The sequence below is a fragment of the Notothenia rossii genome (genome assembly GCF_949606895.1).
Source record: "Notothenia rossii genome assembly, chromosome: 6".
NCBI classification, from domain to species: Eukaryota; Metazoa; Chordata; class Actinopteri; order Perciformes; family Nototheniidae; genus Notothenia; species Notothenia rossii.
Window position 1 is genome coordinate 18098311 of NC_136909.1, and position 18374 is coordinate 18116684.

Consider the following 18374-nt stretch of genomic DNA (forward strand, 5'->3'; position numbering starts at 1 on the left):
CAATAACATACCAAACTACAGGCTCATGTTATCATGTTATAGTAGGCCTACCTTACATGAACCTGTTTGAAACCTTAATTTCATTTCATTTTTTTATTTGTCCCGCTCATGGTACGCATACCCAAATGTACAATAATTGCCAACAAAGGAGCAGGGAGAAGAATAAAATCTTATATGACCTGACCCTTTCTAAAAAAAACAAAATAAATACAAATAGATGGTCTGCCCTTCATAATAAAAAAAAAATGTTAGCAGCCAAACATAACAGTACATCCTCATCTGAGTCCTACTGGAGAAGAAGGTGGAAAGCGGCGCCTAATAATAATAATCACAATAACAATGGGACCTGCAAATAAAGAACATACATCACAAAACATTTTACAATGCAGGACCAGAGTACATAGACTTATTCACATTCTGCTTCATATAGTCCCATATTTCTTAATTTATACAATTTCTTTAACTGAAAAATACATATACAATTCTTTAGATCCTTTTGTTGAGAATTCCACAATTGTACACCAACCACCGACATACACATTTGCTTAAGAGTAGTCCTTGCATAAGGATGCTTAAAATTTAATTTCGTTCTGTGGTCTTCCTTGTCTGATCCAAAAACAAACAACTGTTGTAAATATACTGGTAACATTCTGCCTTTGCCCTGTGCATTACTGATCATGTCTGCAGCTCAGCTATGTCTTTGAGTTTAATGACCCCATGATGTGATTATTTATATCTTAAAACCTTTAACAACTATATTTAGATGTTCACAAATATCTACATTTATGTAAATACATGTGTAGCAGTTAGACAAACATAATTAATAGATCCCATTATTTAATTTAATAATTAGACAAAAGGATTTGTGCTTAAAGTCATATACTGTTGTGTCTCAAACGGATGGAGTAGATTATTAATTAATTTGCCAAATAGTTGCTTAAAATGCTACAATAACATTTGCAATTCGTTTTTAATCTGCCATGTACGGTATCAATGTCTCTCAGCCACCGTAGTGTCTTGTCAGGTGGACGTGACGTATAGGGGGCGTGTCATGAGCGCGCCAATAACAAACGTCTCCACCTGATGACGTAGTATTTTTTATTTTAAGCGCGTCTCCAACTCAACTACAACAAGTTGAGTGTCTTTTTCAGGTTTAAAGATGGAAACCAGCCTCAGTGACAGCCTGATGATCATTTACGAGGATGAATCGGTGGATGTTCGTTACGGAAACGGAGCTCAGTTACAAATGTCGCCGTGTGGCTGTGAGTTCATGCTGGTAAAACCCAAAGACCCCTCCGGACACCCTCTGCAGCCCACTGAGAGGGTCCGACAGAGGACCAGATTCACCATCAGCGTTTATAAGGTGCAAAGTATCAGCGTTTCTGTATGTTGGTCCCAGTTTGTGCATCTCATGTACATAAAGAGGTTCAAATGAGGCTCACGCTGTTGTTCGCTTGGCTTTAGGTCTACAGTTTGATTGTCTTCTGTATTATGTACTTAAAGTTATCATCTAATTTTACAGGAGTTCATAGTTGCTGCATTGGCGTTTAGGAATAAATATGCAAGTCGCCCATATCTGCCAGAGGAGCTCATCCCTGCTGACCGCAAAAAGGTAACAAAATTGATTTGCTTGCCAAATATTAGTCCTCAAATGTATGAATGTTGTCAGTATTTTATATATTTTTTGCATTTCCTCTTTCAGCCTTTTGTCAGCATTGACTCAGATGTGCTGTGGCCTAAGTGGTCTTCATTTGATGCTGAGCTGGGACCTGCAGGCGAGACCATCATCAGGTCGGAGGAGGGACGAGCTGCGTTGATGCTGTCGGCTTCTGGTGACGAATTTTCCGTTGAGTTTACAAGCAGCCTCAGTAAGACTCAGCGCAGCAGCATGCAGGGTTTCAGCAGAGACTCTGACAGCAGCCCAGGAAATCATCCTCAGCAGCAGCAAATAAGCAATCTGATCTGTCAGACTTCCAATGTTGAGAACAAACAGGTTCATCAGGGAATCGGAAGCAGAAGGAATGAATCTATTAGATCAAGGTCTTGTTCCCCTCGGACTCTCAGCACTGCTCAGCCAACGGTAATGCCTCTTAGTAATATTATTCTGCTTATATATCATAGATTTGATTTAATATTTGACTTCCCTTCCCCAGCCAGAGAAGATGTATCAATCCACCACAGTGGTCCAGCATCACTCCTGCTGCGCTGTTGCCCCACCCTGGTGCTACCCTCTGTCCTTGGCTCGGCATCTCTGGACTACTCGTCTCTCTAAAGCTAAAGAAATAAGAACAAAGGAAATCAGCGAAAACACGCAGGAACACGAAAGCATCAACAAGCCAGAAATATCCATCACAGAAAGACAGTCTCATCTTCCTCTGGCGCTGCCTCTCACATGTCCATCACCTCACAGGCACAGGTTGAATGACCAATTGACTAAAATAGAAAGAAATATGGAACATATGGAGCACTGTTGAACAATGTTCAAAGACTGATTTAATCTTCCTTACTTTAATGTATTTAAGATGGAAGGTTGAAGACGGCCTGATGGAAAAAGAACATCCAGACCAAGATCTTCCAACAGAGTTGTTAAAAGTGATGAGGTGTCAAGGAGTCACCTACAGGTTGGTTGGCAGGTTGTTCAGGGTTAAAGGGATGGATTGGGTTTTTAAATAGTCCGTGTGTTATTTTATAGTACATGGTGGACAGCATGCCCCCGGTTCAGAGATGCAGATTGGGTGTTAGAGCACTGTACTATTGTGCACGGGACAGCAAAACATATTTTAGCCACTGAAAAAAAAGAAGATGTATAGTGTTAATTATGTTTCGTCCTGTTTGGCTCCTGTGTAGGATACTGAGCGGGACAGTCTCAGTCATAGAGGTTTCTCCAGGCGATGGATCAGTCATGCGGTCTAATGGGGTCCTTAATAATTATTTTACTCATCACAAACTCCTCTCAGGGCAGGTAAGTTTGTCATAACAGTGTTAACTAAAACAAAAAACACAAAACTGAGCAAATATTAGGATAGGTTATCTTTTATAAATTCAAAAGTAATAGGTTATCCTTAAACTAGGGTTGTGGTGGAATTGAGTGTAGTAGTAAATGTCCTCAAGTTGATTCCTGATCATAAATCTTTTTATTGCGTTTCGACAATGCATTACTAGTGTTTGTCCTTTAGAGATGGAAAGCTAAATATATGCATATAAATGAGACCGTGGTCTGTACTGATTGTATGTACAAAGACAACACAAACAAACAATAACAACGACTAAAGTATAATCCCCTACATTCACTGCCAGTGAGCCTCATACACACAATTATTTACCAGGAACATTGTTAAACGAATATATAAATCGATTGTAATACATATGCATATACATACATGCAGCAAATACCTATACTCATACAAATCGACTGTATACATATGCACATACATACATATGCTGCAGATAAGCTATACCAATAGCAGATCGTTTTACAGAGTGTGGAATGCATTTAACCCTTTAATGGCCAGACCAAGAAAAAAAGCTATGGAAAAATTATTTGTTTGCATTTTTTAATCAAATTGGACACAAATAACCACAAACAATTTTTTAAAAGTGCATTTTCAACAATCATCATATACAGTACTGTATTTGGTATGCATCAAACTCAAATAAAACACAAACTCAAATACATTTGTTTCTTTTATGGAAAATGAGCAATATATAAAACCAGATATATTCATAAAAGATAATAAAAAAAATTCACTCAGACTCATAAGGCAGTACTAGATTTATTGGAAAACATCTCTGAAACTCTGAAAAAGTCATATTGCTAGCTTACCATAAAAGGCCAATTTGACCGCTTGGTTGAGCATATTTCCCAAAAAATAATTACACCCTTGTTAAAGCTTTTTTTGTGCATCAAGTTATCTAATTATGTTCAGTAAGTGCTCTGACACTAAAATATGTCAAGAATGATATGGTTACCTTACAAAAGTTGACCAAAAAGAGTGATTTCTTCAGCTGCGATTTTTAGCATTCTCTTCAAACCACAGTGATATCTAGAGGTTGTTTTGTGCATAACATGTCAACCAAATGGTAGAGCTGGCTGAATCAGATGGAGTTCAACTTTTTTATTTATTTTTCAACAAGATATCAAGACACAAAATGTGCTCTACCAAATGGTGGCACTGGCAGTTAAAGGGTTAAAAGAAAATAAATCTCCTGTTAGAGGATATAAGTGAATATCTGAACTTTTCAAGTTTCATGCAGGACATAACCGTCCGTCAACCACCAGTGGGCGGGACACAAGTTGATTCCTAAATCAAAAGATTAAAAAGGTTTTTGTTATTTACTTATGCAGGAATTAATAGTTTAAATATATTTGTTCATTCATTAATACATATATATTATTATTCTAACTATTGCTGAACCTCTCCATTTATACAGGTGCTTACCTTTTATCTTTTTCATGCCCGGAAAAATAAACAAAACAAAATAAAAGGAAAAATAATATTCAAACGGCATGACTATTCCTACACAAAACAAACTTAAATAACTATCAAACTAAATGTATAAAAACTAAACCTTTCAGCAGAACAAAAACACCCTGTCAAGAATAATTGAGTATTCAATCTATTATAAACCTCATCATAACATCTAATCTACCAAATGTAAAATACAATTGTAACTATTTTTGGATCTGAAATACTGAACCACTGATTGGTCTATCTCACAGGTGAAGGAGGTAACATACCATCTGAACAGCCTTCCCCCTGACGTACCCGGACAGCTGTACTCTGTGTGCTCCATTGTGAGCCGTGCAGACAGGTGAGACACAGCTCCATCACAGGCTGATGAGTTTAAAGACCTTTTTGCATCAGTCCCTGACCATCATCACCTCACTGCGTTACAGGATACTGGCTTGCTATAATGAGGCCAAGCAATCCCTGAAGCTCACTGCGACACCAAGCTGTCTGCAAGAGGTAAAATTAAGAAGTCCCTGCTGATAATGACTGTTTAAAATACTGTTTATATAGACTTTTTAGTATTCAATTCTTAATTGATTACAGCTGCAGTAATAGTAGATCAACAGAAAGTAATGGCCAACTTTTTTGATAACCGTTTAATAGTTGGCAGAACATGCAGTTTTCAGCCTTTCAAATATATATAATATTCCTTATATTTACTATTTATATCTTATGAAACTGAATATTTTCAAGTTTTGGTCTGACAACCCAAATTATTTAGGGCTATGAGAAGCTGGGTTGGGCTTTTTTTCTTTTTACTATTTTATGAAGTTTTACAGACTGATTAGGAATATTAATCTAGAAAATAGGCAAATCAATGATAAATAAAATCTTTAGTTGCAGCCATAATGTTGATTGTTATTTTGTTTACAGGGGAGACGTTCTTCTCAACCAGCAAGGATGGAAGAACATCTTCCCAATCTTGTTTCTTTTGAGCAGCATGTGAATGTCACACAGACTGTAGAAAGTCGGTGAGTTTGATCACTAGTTGTATTTGTATTCATACTTTTAATAATTGTATATAATGTTATATTATTTTTCATTCAGGTCAGATCTGGTAGCTGCAGAATTGGAGAAGATTAAACGTTTCAACTGTATCCTTTGCTTAAAGGGACTTTAGTTATCAATATATGAATTCACATCAGCAGGGATTGTATGAATTGTTACTAAACACTGAACCCTAACCATAACCCCTGGCCTTGCGTTTAAAGAGAAATCACTCAAAGATATCAGAAAGACTCAAAATGACCAACACAAACATTAGACTACACAGAGACACATAAACGGCAACAAAGAGACAGAGAATGACTATAGAGGAACTCATAAACAACTTCAAATAGACACAAATAAACCACAGAGACACAATATGACCCCAAAAAGATTAAAAACCACAGAGACAAATACACTAAAATGAGTTACACAATCCTCAAATGATGTGTAAAACTACAAATAAACACAAATTCACAACAAAAAGAGGCTTATCTGTGAAGTGTGCGTGTGGTGGTGGGGTCTTTTGAACTGTGCTGATGTCTCATAATACATCCTGTATATGTACTTTTACTATACAGAGATAAGGCTGAAGAATATTTGTTGCTCTTTAACATCCCATGCCCAGTTTTGTTGGAGAACAACCACCTGATAACGAGTGATAAAGGACGTGCGAAACTTGAACGCAGCTCTCGAGAGGAGGTCAATCATGAACCAGTGAATGAGGACTGCATCGCAGAGGCTCTACAGAAAACCTCGAAAGCCATACGGGACATTGATGCTCTCATATCCGCAGCCTCACTGACTTGAGTCTGAAGTCGAAGACAAAGCTATTTTCAAACTCACAAATAAAGATTTTCTGTTTTTCTGTTTTTTAAGCTGTGAATATATTTGATACCTGGACTGACATAACAAGACATTAAATATAATGATGATATCACCTGGGACTTGGGACATTTAAAAAAGATTTTGGACATTTTACCAAATGATTAAACTTGATTGTGTTATGAATTATTGTGATAATTAAATTATAGCCAATACATTATTGGCCGTAACATGTGCAGCCTCTACAAACTTCAGTACTTGATACTTTACGAGAAAACATTAAAAGTGATGTCTGAAATGTTGGGGTAAGTTTAGTAAGAAACAAAATGTTTATTTGGAGTGTTCTTCCCAACTACATGTTATGGAAGCTCTCAAACTCTCAAAATGTAAGATGTTTTTTGCCTGAAATGTCTCGCTTTAAATTATGCAAATATACTCTGTATGCCAAGTTTAATTTATTGGTAGATTATAGCTGAAAAGAAAAAACACTTTGAAATGAATGTAAAATGTTTATTAATAAACTTGCCCTTTCTCACTTAGTTAATAGTCAAATACTTCCCCTTATATTTGGAGCATTTTTCTATAGTGAACAGCACTTCCCACCATAATCAAAAATGAGGTGAGTCGTTACTGAGAATGTTATACATTTAAATAAAGCTGTTTTGAATTTATAATCTGTTATGTTATCATTTTTGCCTTGCGAAGAAATTGTATTTATTTTGTTCATTCTTCATCCTGTCACTAATATATAACACAATTAAAAAGTGAAGACAAGCACACATATTTTCTACACTAAACAGGATTTGCTGAAAAAGAGTGACACTGACAAAGGTGGAGAGGAAATCTACAGAATATACTGAAGTTTCTAGGAAAAACAGTGCCTAACTTGCTTTAATCAGGGCAGCATTCTGGAAACATGAACCCTACAAGTGTTTTAATCTCACATATCATTTATTTCTGATTTTAAAGTTTCCATCTTGTTCAAAACTATTTATTTTCAACGCACAAGATTTTAGGCTGTTCGAAAGTCTTTTAATTGTATTAATTAATATTTGTATTTGTTTGAATATGAAAATAAAGATAGATTTGTTTTGAATAGATGGGTCAGATTTGATTCATATTTATTTTTTAGTGGGTGCTTTAATAGGAGACAATATAGGTCATTGTTTGTAATGACTTTCAATTATAACTGATTCCCATTAAAGGACCTAATTGGTAATCATTAAATATATACAGAAAGAAATATCACACACTCTAAAGAAGTAGTTGCATTGTCAGTTGTACTTACTTCAAATAAGTAAACAAGTGGAGTACTTTCCAGTCTACGTTTGACACATTGTAGATTGTTGTGTTTTGGTTACACCTACTGGTTTACATGATTATTACAACTGTCAAAGTGCTTTTATGTTGGCTAAACGTTGAGGCTGACTAAGAAGTGTTTGTTTTAATCTATGAACATCATTTTTACTATGTCTATGGTATTCACTTTATTTCCAACATTTAAGAACCTCCAGCTGTGCTTTAACCACAATTGAAACTCTAATTACTGCCACGTTTCATATATTTAACCTATAGTAATGCTGAGCTTTCGAACATTTTGCAAAGGGGAAATGCTTTCACAATATTTACTAATCATGTTTATCTTAATCCGAGGAAATGTTAAATCATCCGCATGTGTTTAACCCATAGAACATACACTCTTAGAAGTATGTGTCAATTTTTTTTTAATACACTGCTGTGTCAAGGCAATTCAACACATTCAGTGTCATTTCTGAAGCATTTTACACACACATGTGTAACATAAAAATGCACATAGTCAACAACAATACAACAATAACAATAGTGTGTGTCCACTATTTCAAATGTATCATTTTTCAACTGTCCAACTGTCCATCAAATATCCAAACTGCCCTTTTCACCTCTGCTGTGGAGGATGGATGTGTCAGCGGAGGAGAGTCTAACACTAGGTAAGTTATTACAGAAACAAAACGTTTTTAACAAAGTGAGCAGATATATTGTCATGCTGTGAGCAAGCTAGGGGTCTAAAATAACATTTTTTAACTTAAATAAATATGTTTTGCCAATGTTGAACAGCTAAATATTGTTTGAGTTTAGCTGCCTGGATGACAATTATTTTTCCTTTAGGCCCATCTTCTTTTTTTAAATTATATTTATTTTAATTTTAACTTAATTTAGCTTACACTATTTTCTGTGAACATCATTCTCCAATCGGCATTATATTGATAGCATTAGCAGCTATATGTTTAATGCTATCTAGATACTTTGGCTAGGTTTCATTGTTCGGCCAGATGTGGCCAGATGTGGCGGGAAAGTGAGAGTGAAAAGACCGACAGAGGCTGGGTTAATATACAGTCTCTTACAGTGCAAATAAGTAACTCCGCACTACATTTATGTATTAGTAGTAAGTGTACACTACAGTTTACTTGTTTCTGACAAAAAACATCAGCCACTACTCTATACTTGCAAATATTATATTGTGTAGGGAGATTTCATATCTGGCCTTCTCTTCCGACGATTTGATTGGTCGGAAGGGAAGGGCAGGCGGGCTTTCGTTGACATGTCCCTGACACAGCGCACTGCGGGTGAGTGTAGCGTGCAATACTGTGTTTCACCACAGATTCATTAAGAGGGGCGCTGTTTCAGTCTTTGTAAAATACTCACTGACAACAGCGGAGAAATGTTTTTTAATACAAATAAAAAATATAAAGAAATACCCAGCCTCCAGGAGAAAACCCCACGGGAGGCTGAGCAGAATCTCCCCTGTGCTTCTCTAGAAGTTGTCTTTATGGGTGAAGTTAATTAACTTAAAATTACCATACTGCTTATAACTTACACTCTTAGAAAGGATTTGTCAAAAATGACACAACATGTGTTGAATTTCAACACACCTACAGAGTGTGCAGGGACAACAAGTGTTGTGTTAATTTATGTGTAAATCATTTTTACACACAAAATGTGTTACATGCCCCTAACACACAATGTGCATATTTTACACGTTGTGTGTCATAAATGTGTAACCAAGATGAACACACTCATTTGTTATTTCTGCACATTTTGTGTTATATTTCTTTAACCAGAATTAACATGATTGTGTTATCTGCACATTGTGTGTCAATGACGATTAGTACCAGGTGGTGGATATGGTTTTTATTCAAAAATCAAATGCAATAATACATTCATTGGACATTTATTTACAAGGATTTCATTAGCACAATATCTCATTAATATCTCAATTAAATTAACATTTAAAAACATTAATATTTTTTTAATTCATCAAATGTTAACAGAACAGATCATTCATAAAATCACACCTAAGAAAAACTTATACCTTGGTTAAAACAAACTTAATCTTCTGCAAACTATTGTTGCATAAACATAACCGTCAAATGTTTAATATCACTGAGTCACTACAAGCAGATATGTTATTAAATATTAATATTACATATACAGTACTGAGTTTTTATTATGGAAATGCCAAAACATTTGAAGTCTTTAACATTGCGATGTGTTTCCATCCAGCTGTTATCATACAGTATTTAATTTGCACAATATTTCATTAAGAAAGTCATTTAAACATGAGAATTGTGTAATTCCTCTAATTTTCTCTCGATAATAAACAGATCAGTTTATAAACGCCCACCTAAAAAATCTTATACCTCGGATTCAGATAAAGCTTGTCAGTGCTAAAATCCGAAAGTAGATCAAGAGGTGTAACATCAGCAACATCGCCTAATGTTATCATTTCAAAGTCTTCAGTTTCTTGCATAACGTATGCAAAGAAATGATCATCAAAGTATTGAACTTGCAGTATTCTAATGAGAGAGTGAAATGTCTCACAGTGGGGTATAAGTTGAATAATTTCCCCAAATAAGTGCTCCCCTTGATGCTGTGTTTGAAGGGGCAGCGAATGTGTGACATAAATTATGCTGTGTTTGAATGATGCTGTGTTTGAAGGTTCAGCGAATGTGTGACATAAATGATGCTATTCATCGTGACATTTTCATCTAGGGCTGATTTCGGTCTCTCCAGTATAATATCAGCTTTTTTCAGAGAACCAATATTCACGGGGCAGGCATTGTCGACATCGCACTTATTACTGAACGGGTCACCAAGCTGGAAATGATACATCTGTTGAACCTGATGTTTCTGAGCTAGAGTTTTTGCAATATTTTTAAAATTGCATACATCATGTGCTTGCCTTTTTAATGGTTTATGCTTGGCCTCAAATCTCATACACCATAAATGAGAAAGAGGTCCAAATAAACAAAGCAGTCTAGGATAGTGCACCATGAAATGGTGCTTCGGTATCAGATTTTGTTCAAACAATGTTTTGTAAAGCGTGTGGTGATCAATGATGAGCTGCTTTAGAAAAACCCAACACTGACAACAGGTGAAAAAACAATGCTGCAGATTTCCCTCAACAAAATGAACAATTGCCAATACTGGTCTTTCCTTTCAATGAAATCTCCGATCAAAAAGGATAAAACCTGCAACAGACACCACATCTGGGATGCAGTTTGCCTGATAGCATTTTCAGAAGATCTTAAATTGATAATGATGCTCGGTTTGTTTTTCCCATTGACATACCCGTAGTTAAAACCAGCAATCCTTTGGTTCAGTTGCTCAAGAGTGAAACGTTTTTCTTGATAAATGAAGTGACGCAAGAACAACTTTACCTCTATAGGAGCAACACCCTCCAGTATGTCATGCATTATGTCCACACATGTATTTTCTGTTACATGAAAATGTTTAAGGCTTTTCAAACATGAGTTTCCTTTCACACCAGTCGAGCTGGGATTACAGATCCTTACATGTTGTTCATAGTTCTCCCTGGTGCGTTTAACAACTCTGTCCTTATCAAACACTGACTTTACTTCCTTCTTGTCCATCCATCCATCCATCTTCTCCCGCTTATCCGTGGTCGGGTCACGGAGGTAGCAGTTCCAGCAGAGAGCCCCAAACTTTCTTTTCCCTGGCCACATCAACCAGCTCTGACTAGGGGATCCCAAGGCGCTCCCAGGCCAGCGAAGAGATATAATCCCTCCACCTGGTACTAGGTCTACCCCTTGGTCTCTTCCCAGCTGGACCTGCCTGGAAAACCTCCCTAGGGAGGCGCCCAGGTGGCATCCTAACTAGGTGCCCGAACCACCTCAACTGACTCCTTTCGACGCGAAGGAGGAGCGGTTCAACTCTGAGTCCCTCCCGGATGACCGAACTTCTCACCTTATCCCTAAGGGAGACACCACCTCGGCCGCTTGTACCCACGATCTCGTTCTTTCGGTCATGACCCATCCTTCATGACCATAGGTGAGGGTAGGAACAAAAATGGTGCAGTAGACAGAGAGCTTTGCCTTCTGGCTCAGCTCCCTTTTCGTCACAACGGTGCGGTAAAGCGACTGCAGTACCGCTCCCGCTGCTCCGGTTCTCCGACCCTCACCTGAAATGGGTCCGACTTACTGCCGAGGACCCGGACACAGATCTCGCTTTGGGAGTACAGAGATTGGATGGCCCTGAGTAGAGACCCCCTCACCCCATACTACCGCAGCACCTCCCACAGTGACTCCCTGGGAACCCGGTCATACGCCTTCTCCAAGTCTACAAAACACACGTAGACTGGATAGGCGTTCTCCCAGGCCCCCTCCAGGATCCTTGCGAGAGTAAAAAGCTGATCCGTCGTTCAACGACCAGGACGGAATCCGCATTGTTCCTCCTCAATCTGAGGTTCGACAATCGGCCTGACCCTCCTTTCGAGTACCTTAGAGTAAACTTTCCCGGGGAGGCTGAGTAGTGTGATGCCTCTATAATTGGCACACACCCTCTGATCCCCCTTTTTAAAAACGGGAACCACCAACCCGGTCTGCCACTCCTTCGGTACTGTTTCCGACTTCCACGCAACGTTGATGAGACGTGTCAACCATGACAGTCCCTCAACACCCAGAGCCTTCAGCATTTCTGGGCGGATCTCATCCACCCCCAGGGCTTTGCCACTGTGAAGTTGTTTGACGACCTCAGTGACCCCATCGCTGTTTCCCGTAGGTGGTGGGCCCGCGGGACGGAGAAGCGGAGGTGTTTTCCACGTTGCCTTTTCGGGCTGTGCCCGGCCGGGCTCGATGGCAAGCCCGGCCACCAGACACTCGCCGACGAGTCCTCCTTCTGAGCCTGGCTCCAGAAGGGGACCCCGGGCTTCCTCCGGGCCGGGTATCCTCACTTCGTGTGTCGTCTTTCATGAGGTCTTGTGAACCAATCTTAGTCTGGCCCCTTGCTTGAGACCAATTTGCCATCGGAGACCCTACCAGGAACACAAGGTTCCAGACAACACAGCCCCAAGGTTCCAGACAACACAGCCCTAAGGTTCATCCGGGCACACAAACCTCTCTACCACGGTAAGGTGCTGGTTCTTCAGAGAGGTGCTGGTTCAGGAGGCCTTCAACTCACACCTCCGGCGGAGCTTTTCGGGCATTCCTGTGGAGGTTGGGGACATTGAACCAGAGTGGTCGGTGTTCAAAGCCTCTATTGCCGAAGCAGCGGCGGGGAGCTGTGGTCTCAAGGTCCTAGGTGCCTAAAGGGGCGGTAACCCTCGAACCTCCTGGTGGACACCGGTGGTCAAGCAAAACTGGCAAAATGTATTTGCAGAAAAACTCTCCACATAGCCACACATTGTGTGTATTGCTAAATTATCTGCTGTTAAAACTGAAATTGTTCCAAACAGCTTTTTAATGTGTTCATTAGATTGTACTTCCACACTAGAGTTTTCAAGGACTCTGGTGTCTTCAAGAAGTGGCTCTAGGATCTTACCAAACCCATATGTTTCCCTGTCAATTGAGTTGAACAATAAACATAGATGAATATGAGCTAGAGATGAATTGCACTCCGGGGGTAAATTCCGTAGAGTGAAGTAAACAGCACCCATTTTATGAATTTTGGTTTTAGATCCCAGAGGATTTGTTGTTTCTACGTCATCATAATACAATTGAATTTGCATGGAATCTGGATACGATTGGTATAGTGAATGGTTTGAAAATAGATACCCATCACTGAAGTCACATATCATATTGTCTTTTTTGTTCTTGTTTTGAAAGTATATGCTTTGCATTTTGTCGTTGCTAAATAAGAATTTGATAGTTTCAATAATCGGAATGTACTGACAAGTGTCTGGTGCCAAAACTTGCTTCAATTGTCCCTGTTTCCGTACTGTATCTGCTCTATGACCAAGGAATATTTCCTGTGGCTTAATAAGATGAAACTATTCTGAAAAGTGTTTGTTTATTTTAAAATTGGTGTCTAATTCATCGAACATATGCTTGGCACTTTCAAACTGTCTCATTACTGGTAGAACAAGTTAATGCTCAAGTGGTACCCCAATATTACTGAGTACTGATGTCACTGACTTTTGTAAGTCATCTACAGTTGTTTCTACAAGTTCTTTAACAAAAGTTACAGTTCTTGTGACATCCATTTGTGTTACATTTGATCCAGAATACATTTTTGCCACAAATGAGGCTGCACGGTCACTTAAAGAGACAGCTTGAAAGCTCTCAAACAGCTCAGCTGTGTTTTCCTCTTGACTAATTGTGTCTATGGTCCTTGTGGAGTCAGTGATTGGTGGGTAGGTCTGAAGAGAAGCAGCAACTCCTGGGTTACTTGTTATTTGGTGCTCTCTAGAAATGTGCTTTGCAAATTGATTTATGCTGTGGTATGTCCTTGGGCAGCCATCTTGGCTGCAGGTTAGAGTAAATCCCATTCCTTCTGACAATGCATGGATTTCACAAAGATGCCAGATACGTTTCTTTATCTGTGTGAATTGTGAAGGGCATTTTGGATAAGTATACATATTGTTTTGATTTAATTAACAGACTTTAATTTAGAGATGAGGTCCAAAACCTTTGCTCTCCGGTTTGTTGACATTGGTAGGCTGTAGATGTGCTCAAAGAATGAGAACACAGAGCTGAGTGGGGTTGGGTAGGCCAGGTTGCATACCCAGTAAAGCTTGAACAGCTTGTCCACAGCACATCCCAGGCCTTCATCCAAAGGAATGGCAATCTTGTCAGAGTTTGCCACAATGACGTACTGCTGTGACCCTCCCCTTTGATGTCCAATGCACTGGACTGTTCCTGATCCCTGATCCTGGGGTGCATCGAAGAGGGAATCAATGGAACTCCCTGCCTAGAAATATTGAAATATTATAATTAGTGTTTTCATTCAGTTAATCGACAGCAACTCCTAAACTAGTTAATTATAACCAAGTATGTGCATGTTGTTTTATATTGACCTACTGACTAAAATTAACATAATTTAACATTAAACTAAACATACCGGTACAAATTCCATGAGTTTTGTAATTGCAGACTTCACGCTACAGCGTGTTGCAGCAACAGGTGGAAGAAGATGAGTTAGTACAACCAGCATTGTGTAGCAATTCTCATTTGCAAATGAGAATCAGGGTTGGGGGATTGGGGAAGAGTAAAGTAATGATTAGCATATTAAATCATTTTCTCAATTTTTTTAATAAATTCAACAAAATATTTGTATAGGCCCTGCATACCATCAGTTTGGTTTTCCATCCCTTCGATCAAAGCTGTAACATCGCCCTTTCCCTTGGCAGCTACAGCCTTCAGCTTTGGCATGATGCTGGCCTCCCATCGCCTTATGAACAGGTCCCCCTTACCATCAAAGATTTTCTCAAACTCTGTATCAAGCTGGGTGGTGGAAAGACGGAGACAGTTGATACAGATAAAGATATAATGACATTATTAAAATGTCAATACCAGTATTTTAATCTAACATTTGTTAAACGATCAGATAATAAACTTGATAATATTATGAGAATGGGTCATTTAGTTTACTGCACAGCTGTGAACACCAATCCACAAATGCATAAAGATGCAAAAAAAGCCTACCAGGGTTGGTATATCCAAGAATCGTGGATACTCTTGGAAGATTTGGTTAATGGTGGGTGAATGTTTGGATATCCAGCTTCCGCGCGATGTGAATGTTTTCTGCATTGCTGACTTGATAGATGAAATGTTTTCTGCAGAAGGCCTCAGCTTTTTCATCAGGTTGATGCATTCTTTGATGTCACTATTGTCCCCTTCGTCCTGCACAGAACTTGGTCCAACATCTCTGCTTCTCTTGTGTCTCCTTTAACGCCGCTGAACTTCCTCCAGCTTACGCCGTATTTTGCGACGTCTCATCTCCAAAAACCCTGAATGTGAAGCTGGGTCATAGAGATGCTCCTGAAATGAAAGACGGGAAAAAATAACATATCAAATCAAAGTTGATTTCGTAACGAAGTGGTGAACATTTAAGAGGATATAACGAAGCAATATACATTTTATTTTTGACCAACTAACAGCTGCTTATGTTTAGAAGTGAAATATATGTGAGGTATATGTAAATACAAATATTACCAATAGGCAGCCTTTACATTCATTACAATTACAGTATATATTAGTCTACTCATCAAGTTATTTGAATGAACACTCATCATTCTTATTAGACAAAGTAGATGTTGGCCCTAGACTAGCCTAGCCTGTACTTTCACAACGTCATTGAGACAAAACTGCTGTTTTCACACTAAAAAAATTAAATCAGAATTTTCAATGTTTTTCGATATTTTAGAAAAAAACGTTATACTCACAAAGCCTTCTCCATAGCCACCGACTTGGACTTTCAGCTGAGGGAATATAGTGATGAGATTCCACCACCGTTTGAGCTATTTATTTTTCAAAAAGAATACAAAAAGTTCTAGCATACAAATATTACAAATGCGTGATGATAAAGCAATTGTTTATAAAGAATGTCCTTTGTATCAAGCAAATAAAAAAAACAAATGTGCCATATTTTTATAACCAATATATCCCTTAAATGCAAAAATTATATATAAACACATTTCACATTCATATACTTACAACCCATTTCTCTCCAGCAAGTCAGAGATGCAAACTTTGACAAGTTTGAGCCTGGTCTTCTCCGTAAGAATGCCATAATTTGCAGTTCATCAAATACTTCTGGAATTTTATTCTTAAGTAGATCAGTTGTTCTTGTGTAGGCTGATAACAAAAGATAAGCACAGCACAAAGTAAAGTTCTGGCATGTGTGATATTTTGAAACACAATTTAACAAGCATGGTAAATGTATACCTGAGTTTGACAGACTTCTCTTAGGACAGGCTGAAGATCCGGTGCTTCAGTCACTTATGTTCTCCCTTCTATCAACATCTATAAACTCTTGGAAGTCTGTGTTGTATTTTTAAATCCTATCAAGGACAAATCCAAATTCACCTGTTACTTCCAGGAGAGGGTTTGTGCTTTGGACATTGTAGACTTTTATTTTTATTTCCTTTCCATTCTTAAATGAAACTGCAAGGACTTTAACAGATTCCTGCTGCTCATTCCCGCTCCCTGTAATTATAAGAAAAAGACAAATTCATCCTGATGTTGACTAGTCATATTATGCCAGATTAAATTAAATGCCATCATCTATCATCTTCTAGTTCAGTGGTTCTCAAACTTTTTCTGTCAGGCCCCGCCTTTGGAGAAAAAAAAAGTCGGGCCCCCCCCCAATACAAATAGTCAGGCTCAGTGGCAGCGCCAGAGATTTCTTTTGGGGGTGCTGTGGGGTAGCTTGACGTTTCATAGAGGGTGCTCAAACATTTAGGGTTTCCCATTAATGTACCAGGCGCTACAGTGGAATTTTCTACTGCAACACTCCTCACGCAAATACACAACGTACCCGCAACTGTTACAATGAAGGCTCGATAATCAGCTCACGGCATATAGGTGTAAGCAGGGGTAAAGTGCTATTTTTATAGGTGGTGTGTGGACCTCACATAGGGGGGTCCGGGGGCAAGCTCCCCCGGGAAGATTTTTAAATATTGAAGTTAAAAGCATCAATCTGGTGAACTTTGAGAGCAAAATGAAGTGATCTATGGATACAGCTCTCAACACCCATTTGAAACAGAACTGTAAGCAGATTAACTTTTTCTTTATGGATATTTTACAAATCACCCTTTTAAACGTTATTCTTGTTTTACTGTCATATAGTATTTCATACCTGTTTTTCATTTATTCTCTTAGTTTGTTATAACTATAATGATCATATAAACGTGTGCCTCGGAAATAATTGTTTACATTAATGGTGACCAAAACGTTTGAGACCCACTGAGATAACACTGAGAGAGTCCTTTACTTCACTGAGCCTCTCAGTCTGACAGGAGAGGACTCTCCTCCACTTTGTTGTTGAAAAAACTCCTTATATCCGTTAGCGTAGCTCGCTAGCACCAGAAGCTAGCAACAGCGATCTCCGGTATCGGTGCGCTCTCTCTCTCGCGCACACACACACAAAATGGCTCGTTCCACACACACACAGAGCCGAGCTTTAATGAAACACAGAGACCCAGACGTAATAGGACTGTATCATATTATTTTCGAATCAATACATTTTCAAAATATGATTTTTTTATTTTAATATCAATTTTTCCTCCTGGTCTCTCGCGCCCCCCCTGTCATGCCTCTGCGTCCCCCTGTGGTGGCGCGCCCCCCCACTTTGAGTACCACTGTTCTAGTTAAACCCATTAATACACACCTTATAGTAAAGTTTACTAACATTTCCAAATTGCACACATTGACACTAAACCAGTGTTCTTGTTTACTACATGTATTTGTGCACGCTATGTTTCAGAACATATATAAGTTATACTATAAGTGTGGGGACAAAATTGGCCATTTCAAAAAGTGGTGGGGACATGTCCCCAGCGTCCCCAGCGAAAATTACGCCTATGATCTGATCTCAGGTCAGTGGGAGTTCTGCTGCAGCGATGTCGCGGCGAAAACCCTTGTTGTCGGCTTTCTTCTCTCGCGAGAAGCCGCGAAGTTTCCGGTGTTGTGTATGTTCCTGGAAACATGGCGGCCAGCTTCCGCGGCCGTCCTATCCGGAGTCTTCGGATGCGAGGTAAGCCTGAAAAACTCGATGCAGTGATGTCTGTTATAGTGGCATATTGCGAAACTAGATTTCCCTAGGCAGCTGATGACC

The 18374-nt window shown here is 38.8% G+C and overlaps 2 protein-coding genes across 2 annotated transcripts in view; both read left to right on the forward strand.

Annotated features, from left to right (window-relative positions):
- The first annotated feature begins 1067 nt into the window (after positions 1-1067).
- Positions 1068-6875, forward strand: cUnh5orf34 (chromosome Un C5orf34 homolog). The gene is made up of 11 exons (XM_079686239.1): positions 1068-1363; positions 1523-1612; positions 1703-2080; positions 2154-2416; positions 2523-2621; positions 2848-2962; positions 4721-4812; positions 4898-4967; positions 5385-5482; positions 5559-5605; positions 6127-6875. The coding sequence occupies exons 1-11, from the start codon at positions 1160-1162 to the stop codon at positions 6306-6308; spliced, it is 1638 nt and encodes a 545-aa protein (XP_079542365.1). The 5' UTR covers positions 1068-1159; the 3' UTR covers positions 6309-6875.
- An 11223-nt stretch (positions 6876-18098) lies between these two features.
- The window catches only part of LOC307042715 (rapamycin-insensitive companion of mTOR-like), a 33251-nt gene continuing 32975 nt past the window's right edge, over positions 18099-18374 (forward strand). The window contains exon 1 of the mRNA XM_079686768.1: positions 18099-18293. Within this exon, the coding sequence (XP_079542894.1) occupies positions 18245-18293 (49 nt within the window). The 5' untranslated portion in view covers positions 18099-18244. The remainder of the gene's footprint in view (positions 18294-18374) is intronic.

Bases quoted from the DNA above. Each gene is read 5' to 3' on its own strand.
- cUnh5orf34 (XM_079686239.1), top strand. From the start codon at position 1,160: ATGGAAACCAGCCTCAGTGACAGCCTGATGATCATTTACGAGGATGAA. The intron at 2,081-2,153 runs GTAATGCCTCTT...TCCCTTCCCCAG, and splicing joins TCAGCACTGCTCAGCCAACG to CCAGAGAAGATGTATCAATC. The intron at 4,813-4,897 runs GTGAGACACAGC...ACTGCGTTACAG, and splicing joins ATTGTGAGCCGTGCAGACAG to GATACTGGCTTGCTATAATG.